The 12089-nt window shown below is 45.6% G+C and overlaps 1 protein-coding gene across 6 annotated transcripts in view; it reads right to left on the reverse strand.

Moving 5' to 3' along the window:
- Positions 1 to 1824: 1824 nt before the first annotated feature.
- Positions 1825 to 12089, reverse strand: part of RAB44 (RAB44, member RAS oncogene family) — a 34640-nt gene continuing 24375 nt past the window's right edge. For 2 of the 6 annotated variants that reach the window (XM_014574689.4, XM_075910563.2), the window contains 7 exons: positions 11525 to 11619; positions 9532 to 10739; positions 8040 to 8121; positions 7253 to 7367; positions 6315 to 6416; positions 3928 to 4004; positions 1826 to 2905 (listed from right to left, as the gene is read on the reverse strand). In XM_014574689.4, the coding sequence (XP_014430175.2) occupies positions 2818 to 2905; positions 3928 to 4004; positions 6315 to 6416; positions 7253 to 7367; positions 8040 to 8121; positions 9532 to 10739; positions 11525 to 11619 (1767 nt within the window). In that variant the 3' untranslated portion in view covers positions 1826 to 2817. Of the gene's footprint in view, positions 2906 to 3927; positions 4005 to 6228; positions 6417 to 7239; positions 7368 to 8039; positions 8122 to 9531; positions 10740 to 11524; positions 11620 to 12089 lie in introns of those variants that run through there. The other 4 variants (XM_014574690.4, XM_006125290.5, XR_012897926.2 and 1 more) reach the window with 4 other exon arrangements.

The raw sequence follows: 12089 nt of genomic DNA on the forward strand, positions 1-12089 counted from the left end.
AACCTCCTGGCTCCCTTCACTGAATTTCAGTAGCTGCACGCAGAACTGACATCACTGATAGCATTATGAAACGCGCGCGCACTCATATCACCCCGAAGAGAAGCAAGCCCAGAAATAAGTTAATTATACTTTTATTTATAGTGTTGTTGGAAAAATGACTCGTGTCTCTACATATGTGCAGCACAACATGGTCCCTGATCTAGCTGAGACCTCTGGGGATGTAAATGTAAATAACACTGGTGATGATGATAATCAGTCACAAACCCTTCCAAGCAATTGTCTGACACACCAAGATTCGTCTTTAAAATATTTCAATAAATCTCATTAAGAACTATAGCTTACACAAATCCCCTGACAATATGTAATGCTGCTCTTCAATAACACTTAGGTCTTACATACCTAGACCATGAGCTGAAAAGGCTTTTAGGCAACTGACTCTCAGAATCTGGGCTTACCTGTTTGCATCCTTAGCTCTTAGCTCAGTTAGCTACATTGCATTGCAGCAAACCTTAGTTTGTACAAATGAAGCAGCTGAAGTAATGCCAGATAAACAGTACTGCTAATATTGCTTGTGCTTGTGTCACTCTCCAGTTAATAAACACAAAATGCAATTTTAAAAACAAACATTTGCATTTGTAAAAAGCTTGCAAACCCTTGCTTTCCCCTTACCTGGAATTGTTCTAATGCAACAATATATTGCCAGGGAGGCTGTTCCATTGCTCAAAATCTGCTCTATTGAAAACAACAGATTCACAAACGTTCAGCTGACTCATTGCTACAAAGTGCTTTAATTGTCCTGTACCTTCTAGCCATCTGTGTATCCTTTTTATCACAGTAATAGAAATGTAGCCGTGTTAGTCTGGTGTAGCTGAAGCAAAATGCAGGACTATGTAGCACTTTAAAGACTAACAAGATGATTTACTGGATGATGATCTTTCGTGGGCCAGACCCACTTCCTCAGATCAAATAGTGGAAGAAAATAGTCACAACCATATATACCAAAGGATACAATTTAAAAAAATGAACACATATGAAAAGGACAAATCACATTTCAGAACAGGATACCATACTCCAAGAGGCTCTGGGAGACAGACCCATAGTCTCCTATAGACAACCACCTAACCTCAAGATGATTCTTACCAACAACCACAGGACATACCACACTAATACCAACCCTGGTACCTTCCCTTGCAACAAACCCCATTGCCAGCTTTGTCCACATATTCATTCTGCTGATACCATTATTGGACCTAACCAAGTGAGTTATAAGATCAAGAACACACATTCCTGCGCATCCAGAAATATAATTTATGCTATCATGTGCCGAAAGTGTCCGTCATGTGCCGAAAGTGTCCGTCTGCTATGTACATTGGACAAACGTCTCAGACACTTCGCCAAAGGATTAATGCCCACAAAACAGATATCAGACAGGATCACAAAAAAAAAACAATTTCTTGTCATTTCAACCAGAAAGGACACTGTCTCAACGACTTAACTACCTGCATTCTACTACAAAGACCTTTTACATCTTCACTTGAAAGGGAATCCTCTGAAATGTCATTCATGCTAAAATTCGACACTCTCCGGGGGATTGAACAAAGACCCCAACTACCTTACCCATTACAAAGATAGCTTCCCCAATTATCACCTCTAATACCATTAGCTCACAGACATCTACCTTTCCCCACCTCTAATATCATTAACTCACAGACACTTACCTTCCTTTCCCCTCCCCCCTGTATCCCCCTTCTGTTCTGAAATGTGATTTGTCCTTTTCATATGTGTTCATTTTTTTTAATTGTATCCTTTGGTATATATGGTTGTGTCTGTTTTCTTCTACTATTTGATCTGAGGAAGTGGGTCTGGCCCACGAAAGCTCATCATCTAATAAACCATCTTGTTAGTCTTTGAAGTGCTACATAATCCTGCATTTTGCTTTTTATCACAGTTTTAAGTAGCCACATTTGTAGAGAAGAGCATCATTTAATGTTTTCTTGTGTAGAACAATATGCAAGGTAAGTGGGGGCAAAGCTAGGTATTCTAAAGGAGAAGATACTTAACACTGATGCCATACTTTATAAAGTGCAGTCAGGAAAAATGACTAACATGAGACTGAGACCTGTTGTATATTCTCTCTTAATTGAATCTGGATCAGATTTTCTCAGTTTACACATTGAGTGAAATTTACCACTGTGCAGAGGCACCTGCACCACTGAAACACAATTGTGAGATCTGTGATACATACATAGGCCTTGTGCGTGGCGGGCCCTTTGCATAAGAGTGAATTTCTCCCTGAAAGAGGATCTTCTGTGGGCTGGCTTCAAAACTCATTCTGAGAGCTGAAAATCCAGCTGGGCTTTTTCTGCTTCTTGCATCAGTAGCAGCATAGCAGCAATGAAGGGGCATAGTTTTGATCTCTCAATGAAAGAAATAGTATTTCCCCACTAATATGTTAGGCACTAACATACTGTGGAGATAAGCAATGAGAGACACAGATTAGCTATGAATGACACAAATTATGGCTCACTCCCTCATAATTTACAAACAATGAGGAGTCTTGTGGCACCTTAGAGACTAACCAAAATATATGAGCTTTTGTGGACCTCAGAAGAATTGGAGTGGTGATAACAGAAAGCAAGAGATATATATATAGATAATAAAAACAGCAGAAGTACCAGTCTTCATACTTGTGTTTGTTCTGCAATGCTTAAAGGCAATCAATAAAGTCAAACATGGGAAGCAGAGATGAAGGATAATAGGGTTCTATTTTTGTGATTTCTGGCTGTGTTTTTGTGTTCAAAGCTCTGAGTTTCTGGATCATCCGCAGCAGCCTCTTTTCTTCTTAGGTGGCTTTGGTACATCTACCACTTCTGTTTTTAATCTGTCTTCGTGAGCTTTCAGTGACCTGGCATGATCAACATGAAACAAATTAGCCAGTTAATTACTGTGTTATTTTGAATCTACATCCTCATCTGTCTTGGAAAGCCCTACCAACGTGTAGGCTGGGGTGTTCAAAAGCTCTGAAAAGAGTTGCATGCCTACCTCCCACATCAGTTGAATAGAATTTAGCTCCTTTAGCTCTATTGAAGATTCCAACCTCAGTAAAGTTGCAGCCTAAACCATGGGTGGGCACTGAGTGGCTTGTGGATGTCTGCAGTTTGCCAGGATTAGCTCCTGGTGTGCTGGCACTTTACTTCCTTGTCTGCAGGTACAGCTGCTTGCAGCTCCCATTGGCTGTGGATTGCCATTCCCAATAGGGATGTGAACAGGTAACCAGTTAACTTGTTACCCAGGAAGCATCACTCTTAATGGTTACCAGGTAACGGTTTACTGTTACTCAGGAACAGCCCCATGCTGGCTGGGAATTGACAGCCTCGCACCGGGGCAGGGAGGGACGGAAGCGGCAGCAGAGGGGAGCTGCTGGTTCCCAGCCTATGAACCCTCTCGGGCTGGGAGCCAGCAGCCCTTCCCCTCCTCAACTGCTGCTTCTGCTCAGTATGAGCCTGTTGACTCCCAGCACCCCGACCTGCCCGTTTAACTGGTTAACATTTAATTGGTTAAGTAATTAAATGGGATTTTACATCTCTCATTCCCAGCCAATGGAAGTTGTGGAAAGTGGTGTTCCAGTCCACGCTGCTTCCCGTAGCTGGAAGGTGCTAAGATAGTGGGCAATATAAGGACCTGTTTCAGCCAGAACAGACTCTGATCTTTGCACTTATGGCCAGATCTCAGCAATGGAAAACTGGTGTAGCTGCAGCTGTGACCAGCCCTGGGTGGGCACATGAGAGCTGTGTAAGGGATCGCTGGAGCATGAGGATGCAAAGCTTTCAGGTGCAGGAGACACATCAGCATCCAAAGCTGAAGAGCAGTGGAAATTGGTACCCAGTCTAAGTCAGGACAGTCAACAGGCCCCTGCACATTGCTCACCTAGCCAAGCCAAACATAGATTCAGAGACTTGGTGGCCTGATGCAGCACTGCATTCATAAAACAAGAGCTCGTACTCCTGGAAGACACAAGAGAGCACATGCAAAAGTACTTTCCTTCCAGAACTGTCGATTCAAGTCATAGATTGACTCTATTTAAACAGGTCAGATGTATGTGTTGTGATTTTTCCCAGCTAATCATTAAGGATGGGCGATGGAACAATGATATTATAACCGATCATTTAAATCAGCTGCTTTACCAATAAATTGGAGTGTAGCTAATGTGAGAACAATTTTTTTAAAAGGGCTCCAGAGGTGATTCCAGCAGTTATAGGCCAGCAAGCCTAACTTTAGTACCAAGCAAACTGGTTGAAACTAGTGAAGAACTGAATTGTCAAACACATGGATGAACATAATTTGTTGAGGAAAAGTCAACATGGTTTCTGTAAAGGGAAATCATGCCTTACCAATCTACTAGAGTTCTTTGAGGGGATCAATAAGCATATGGAAAAGGGGGATTTAGTGGATTTTAAATTTCCAAAAGCCTTTGACAAGGTCCCTCACCAAAGGCCCTTAAGCAAAGTAAGCTGTCAAGAGATGCCAACTAGTTCAGAAGCAGTAGCCACTATAGTGACAACTGCTGTAGAAAATTAGCCAAACTCAACCAGTAAAATAGTCACATTGTTCAAGTCAACTAGCAACACTCAACCAGCCAAATAGCCACATGTGGCTAGTGGCTAGCGTGTTGAACACCATAAGAGAGGGAAGGTCCTCTCCTACCCCTGCCCCCTATGCTAGCCCCAGCTCCCCATGGCTAGAACTAACATGGTTAACCCTCTGAGACTGGACAGTTAGGAAGTTTCCTATTGTTCAACCTAAACCTCCCTTGCTGCAATTGGACCTATTCCTTTTGACCTATCCTCTGAGGTTATGGGGAATCATTTTTCTCCCTACTCCATGTAACATGCAAAGCATCTTTGAAAAGGGATGAATCACTAATTGATTTAGGTTTTTATTATTTCCATAGTGCTGGAGAGATGCCTGGCACATTACGGTGCAGGCAGGCTCAAACCTTCAAAGACATGCCAGCACCTAACTATCATTGAAATCAACGGGAATTATGCACCAAAAATACCTTTGAAGTTCCAGGTCAGAGTCCATTCCTCCAAAACGGTACAGCCTGAGACTCTGACCCTGTCAGCTGTTATGCTGGGGCTCTTTGCTTACTGGATCACGGTCTTAGGCCTTGTCTCCACTTACTGAGAGATCGATCATCCAGGATTTGATTTAGCTGGTCTGGTAAGGACTAGGGATGTTAAATATGGGTTAACTGAATAGTTGATTAACCTCATGAATTCTAATTGGTTACTTGACTATTCTGTAATCCCCAGGGGCGGGGCCCCTGCCACTCTGTGCTGCTGCCTGTGATACAGAGGCAACTGTGCAGGGTGCCAGGTGGGAGCTGGTCCACTAGGAGAGTCAGTTTAAAAACCAGCTCCCCTTGCGGGTCGGCTGCCTGTTGCCCCATGCTGTTGCCTCTGAAACAGAGGCAGCAGTGCGGGGTGACAGCACCACTTGTCCAGGGTGGGTCTGAGCTCCCAAACTGGCACGAGCTGGAACTGAGCTGGGCTGCCTGTCCCCTAATATGTGTTAAATGCAGAGCTGTAGCAGGGATATGTCCCAGACCTGATGCAAGCCAGGACTGAGCCAGGCTGCTGTCCAGCCTGCTAAAAAAATGTGCTGACAAGGATGGTGGTGGAGGGGTGTGGAAATGTGTGTAGTCAATAGCATTAACCTATAAGCTTTTGCTTATTGGTTAATCGACTATGCTATATTAAGGTATATCGACTATATTAAGGACCCGATAAATCAATACATTGACTGCTGATTGTGCCCCCTTCAACTCTGATACTCCACAGGTTTGTGAGAAGTAAGGGAAGTCGATGGGGAGAGTTTCTCCCATCAACCTCCCACAGTGGGGATGCTGCAAAAATTCGAACCAAGATACGTTGGCTGCAGCTACACCATTCACATACCTGAAGTTGCCTGCCTTAGTTTGACTTTGTCCCCTAGAATAGATCTGGCCTTTGTTAAAACAAGGCAAGCAGAAGCACACAAAAACACAAGGAATGGGAGGGTGTAAGACAATATGATACTGTGGTTGTTTCCTGGCAATTTATGACCAGCTGATCAATCATGGGTTTTCTTCTTTGCCTCAGGTCCTCAGCTCCCAAGCCAATCATTAACGGAAGGAAACACTCATCCTGTCGGTTATCATGGCTTAGTTGTAGTCTTGGACTTGCTTTTTTCTTCTAAACCTCCCTTCCCCAGCTAAGGATGGTGAGAGAATTTAAAGTGATGGGGAAACAGCAATATATCTGTGCACATACCTTAGCCATGTGTTCGCCCTCTTCAGTTGATACCTGTCTTTCTGCACCACAGTCTGTTTTGTTACCAAGTAGAAGGATGACAATTCCATCTCCTGCTCCTTCCTATGAAGCAGGACAGTCGGGGTGAAATCCAGGTCCCAGTGAAGCCAATGGAAGTTTGATTACAATGGGATCTGCGTATCTTCAAATCATAACCATACACAGCTTCTAGACACCTTCGGACAAAGCCTAGAGAAGTCCCGCTGACCTGCATGAATTTGTCCATTGGGATTTGAGTTTCCTTGATAACTAAAGTCACACAGTTTAAAGAGAGAAGGGTCTGTTGGATCATCTAGTGTCAGGCCATAGAATTTGCCCCAGTTATCCCTGTATGGAGCCCTGTAACTTGTGCTGGACTAAATTACCTCTTCCAGAAAAGCATCTGGCCTGGATTTGAAGCCATGAGGAAATGGAAAATCTGCCACTTCCCTTGGAAGCTTGTTGCAATAGTTAATCGCTGACCCCACAGCAGGTTGAAAAATGAATTTAAAATGTTTTCATAAAAATGACACCATTTCCATTCTCAGGGGGTCGGAACTGGCTCGTGGTCTGTCCAGATTCACTCTAGCTAAGGTTCTGGCCCTGTGTGTAATGCATCCATTACAGCATTCACATGCCATGGAGGGTTTGGAATCGAAAGCTGAGACATGAGTTCTAGTGCTGCACTGACTTATTGTGCAGTCCGGGGCAAATCACTTTACCTCTCTGGGTCGGATCAGTACCCCAGGGATAATAATGCCTACTTGTTAGGGGAGCAATGAGTCTCCCTTCATTCCTATTTGGAAGGGGCAGGTTGAACCTCTCTTAAGAGTTATAGGGTGGAAGCCTGGCTCTGTTGATGTCACTGGAAATCTTGACATTGCCTTCGCTGGAACCAGGATTTTACCTGTCACACCCACCTGGATGCAAGTCAGCCAGTACCGCACGTCTGCGAAGGAGTATGCTGAAGTGACATCATACATCAACACCACTCCGTCCGCTTTTCGGAAGAACTGCTTGGTGACGCTATGGTACCTGTCAAAACGCACTTTTGCTTTTCACACTTACATACATACTCGTTTTGGACCATTTTTAACAGTAATCCAGAGGTTAAAAATCCACTACATATAAAGCATGTTTCAGGTAAGGGTTGTGCAAAATCATGTAACAAAACTGAAAATTCAGATATGCAAAAATGTGCACATATTTCCTTCTGCAAGGGTATGATGCAATGACACCATTTTGCACTGTTTGAGAAACAAGTGAAACTGGGGGAGAAGGCAGGGTTTTTGCAAAGCTTCACCAGAGCTAAATTGCAAAATGGATTACAGTTTTGCAGTTTTAACTGTGTGTGCATATGTTTATATATAGATTAGATGAGTGTAGTTATGTATGTGTGTATGCATACACATACAGAGTAAATACACACATTATCTTGTGTGTATACCCTCTACACACAGAGGATAAGTGTGTGTGTGTGTGTGTGTGTGTGTGCACGTACTTGTAAATGTACACACAGTATGTAGTGTGTGTGTGTGTGTATTTACTCTCTATGTATATACACACACACACGATAAACATGCATATGCCTAGTAGTAAATACACACTCAGACGTCTTGTCTGAGCATATATTTGTGGATGTTCTTATCCAAAGAGATATTTCCTGGCCTGTATGTTTTCTTCTTAGTATGTGCACCATTATCTTACCTCTCCTGGCCAGCTGTGTCCCACAGGCGTAGAGCAAAGCACTTGTTGTCCACAAAAAGGTTTTTGACCCGATAATCCACTCCTAGAGGACACAGCACATTTGTAATAGGGATGTTAAAAAACGGTTAACTAGGTAACTGTTAAAAATCTTAGAGTACGTCTACACTAGCCCCCTAGATCGATCTAGGGAGGCTAATGAGGGCGACCAGAATTGCAAATCAAGCCCGGGATTTAAATATCCCGTGCTTGATTTGCATGTTCCCGGCCGGTCGCCATTTTAGAAATTGACTAGCCCGAAGTAACTGCCTGTGTCTACACACGGCAGTGAAACAGGATTCTGATTTAAAGCCCTAACTCGAATTAGCTGGTATTCCTCCTGCAATGAGGTTTACCAGCTAATTCGAATTAGGGCTTTAAATCGGAATCCTGTTTCACTGCCGTGTGTAGACGCAGGCAGTTACTTCGGGCTAGTCAATTTCTAAAATGGCGACCAGCTGGGAACATGCAAATCAAGCACGGGATATTTAATCCCAGGCTTGATTTGCAATTCTGGTCGCCCTCATTAGCCTCCCTAGATCGATCTTAGGGGGCTAGTGTAGACGTACCCTTAGTGGTTACAAGCTGCGGGCTTTTACTGCAGAGCCTGCCATGCAGGGTAACAGCTGGCTCCCCAGCTTTTAAAGGGACTCCCAACACATACTGGCTCCCGCCTGCTGGTTCCACTCTCAGGGAACTGGCTGCCGCCCTGGACTGTTGCCTCTGATACAGAACCAGCAGCGTGGGGTGGCAGCTGGCTTCCCAGGAGTGGGGCCGGGAACCAGCATGTAACCGTTACGGTAACCAATAAGCTCATTTGGATTGGTTAACCATTTAAACAGTTACACTGTTACATCCCTACTTTGTAATGTAGTAGAATTCAACCATAAGATATGGCCGTGGGGCAGGAATGGTAGGATGACGTTCTGTGGCCAGACGAGATGATCACAATAGTCTCTTCTCAGTTCAAAATCCCAGAATTGTAGCTGGGTTTTTAAAAGGTCTGGTTAGTTTTATGATGACTAATAAGAGCAGCAGTTGGGCATGATAAGATGGGGTAATGAAATCGCCTGCTTCTGCCAACCAGTGCATGCGCCAGGGAGAATTTCTTCTCCAGCTCCCCTGTACAGCACAGAATCATGGGCCATGGACCTTCTTTAATGTTTATCTCTAATCCTGCTATCTGCTCCCCACTGCCAGCCCCTTGCTGCTGCAGAATCCCAGCAAGGTCGGGGGGGCCCCCACACAAATCAGACTGCAGGATTGGGGCCTGGAGTTAGTAACATGTGCACACCCCAGCTCAAGGTGTGTCTGTGTGGGAGAGGGGAGTATGTCTCTCATCTTTCTTTCGAGGTCAGAGGCTGGACTGACTCCATCATTGGTTTGATTTGGCAGGGCATGTCCTGTGTCCCTACAGGACTGATTTTATGCTTCATGGAAGCTGTGGGATTCTTACCTACAGTGGCAGTGAGGTTTGGGTTGAAGGAATCCTCATGTAATCGGTACAGAAAGGACGTTTTGCCAACGTTCGAGTCTCCCACAAACAACACGTTATAAAGATGGTCTGGATCAGGGCTGATCTCAGCTCTGCCTGGCTGCTCAGGTGTCACATTAGCTTGGTACTGTTGGCCCCCTGATTTGGGGACTGCATCCTTGCTCGCTTTCACGCTGCTCTCTTCCTTCTCCTCCCATTGACAAATAGCTGTGTCTCCTCGTGGTCCCTCTGCCCGTATCACTTCTGGCTTCCCAGTGCTTTGCAGCTGTGTCTTGGCCTGGGTCCTAACCCCCAGCTGACTAGCTCCGAGAAGGGCTTCCCCTCCTTCATTTTCTATACCTTCCTCCTGCAGGGCTCCCACATAAGGGAGATAAGTTGGTGTGGTCTCCTCTCTCAGTGTCTCACTCTGCTCAAATGTCTTCTCTGGCACTTTCATTTCTGGAGCCTTTTCCTCCAGCTGCCTCTGCTCCGAAGCAGCAAACAGCCACATGTCTGCCAGGAGCACATCTCTCGTCATTGATCCCCACTTCTGAATTTCATCTGGCACTGTCTGCTCTGAAACACCAGGCTGCCAGCCATCCGGCTGGAGAATGCCTCCCTTGGGTGGGCTCTTCTTGTGAAAGGAGATTTGCATTGTGGGCTTGGAAGCAGTGGTACAAAGAGGATCTCTTGGCCTTAGTTGTTGAGTCTCGTCAGGTGTTGCTGGCTCCGAAGCCCCAGGCTGCTTTCCCTCCTGAGCACAAGATTCTGCTTGAGTTAGTCCCTGTTTCAGAGTCTCTCCTTGTGATGGAGCCTGATTGGGGGACAGGTCTGAAAGTGTGTTAGGCAGGGCCTTCGGTTCATTGTCATTTCCTGAGAGCACCTGGTGCTCGGACTCTCTGACCCACTTGAGCCTTTGCTCGGAATCTCTGCCTTTTCCAGCTGAGGGCACAGATGCATCCCCTTGCGGTAGATCATCCATCTGCGGTATGTGTGGGTCAGACCCCTTGTGCAGAGCTGCTATTGCATCGTTCAGTTCCCTGAGCAGTGAGCTTTGGCTTGAAAGTTCCTGCTGGAAGAATGAGTCTCCCTCTTTCATAAACTCTGGGAAGGGGTCTTCCTCTATGGAGATTACTCTTGTCCTCTGTCCTGGATCAGCTTCAGGAGCAACCGAAACACTGCATGGTGCCCTGCAAAGTGATGTACAGTTACATGTGTTGTATACAGGAGAGCAAATCAGAGCACAACGAGACACCAGTGCCATGCAACACGTCAGAGCGCAGGGATGCCGTGCAGCAACGAAAGTCATTGCACTGGGTTTGAGGGATTATTGTCTAGCCCCTTGCATGCTGGGTGAGGTTAAAAGAGTTGATGGCCCAACCCACTGATAGAGAAGATAAAACGTGGTGAGGGCTTGATGCAAAGGTAAAGCCGCAAAAGGGGATGATCCCGGGATGATAGCCTGAAATACCTAAGCTTTGTAATGGATGCAGATTGGCAGAGAGATGGCTAGATAGGTAAGGAAGTGCAATCAACAATGCCCTTTGCTGATGGTTAGTGGGGGTAGGACCTGTGGTCTTTAGCACCACTTCTCAGGTCTCTACCACTGGGGCTAAAGTGTAAACCAGTTGTCCAGTGGCAGCAGTAGGCTGTTATCCTCTCTCTGGCCTAGCCACTGGAAAGGGGCACTGTTCACTTAGCCATCATGTTACAGACAATCACCCTTCTGTCTCCCTGGAGATGGAGCACAAAATGCCCCTCCATTGCTGCTCAGGGTATAAGATACACTGGGTAGCCTGCTCCCTCACGCCATGTGTTAGGTACAACACAGTGTCCCGCTGGGCTTCCAGAACCTCAGCACCTGGGAGGAACATGGTGGCTGCCCTGGAGCAGGATGAAAGTACCACCAAAGGGCAATCTTCATTCTTTTGATCCTGCCTTATATAAACAAGTCAGCCACATCGGTGTCACTTACAGCTGATGGGAGCTGTCTGATGTATCGCCACTCTGCTGGGATGCAAGACTAATCTGTTTTTCAGAGCAGGACGTTTCATCCTTGTTCAACGAATCCTTAAATAACCCAGGGGAAAGGGAGAGGAAAAAAGTCAGTGAGAACTTAAAAGGAAAAATAGCTTCCCTTTCGCTGCAGTGCAAACTCTCTTATCCCCTCCCTCTGTTATGAATGGGCCTTCTAAAAATACTGTTATGCCATCCATCTCCAAGTGCTTTACAGTGGACAGTAGTATCATCCACATTCAACTGATGGGGAAACTGAGGCCCGGTGAGGGGGAAGCAACTTGCTCAGAACCATGCAGCCTGTCAGAGGTAGTCGCAGTTCATGATCCAATCCCCTGGACTGCACCAACTCCCTTTATGGGCCTGTTCGCACTGCAGCTGGGAGTGAGTCTTGTGTAGGCAGGGATTGTGCTAAAAAGACAAGTGTAGACATTGCTTTGGTCTAGCAACTCAGGCCCTTAAATCTGGGATGTGGGGTGGGGTGGGATTGAACGCCGGGGCTACAATGTCAGAGCCGTGTACAT

Source organism: Pelodiscus sinensis, chromosome 27 (assembly GCF_052426305.1).
Source record: "Pelodiscus sinensis isolate ZL-2025 chromosome 27, ASM5242630v1, whole genome shotgun sequence".
In the NCBI taxonomy this organism is placed as follows: domain Eukaryota; kingdom Metazoa; phylum Chordata; order Testudines; family Trionychidae; genus Pelodiscus; species Pelodiscus sinensis.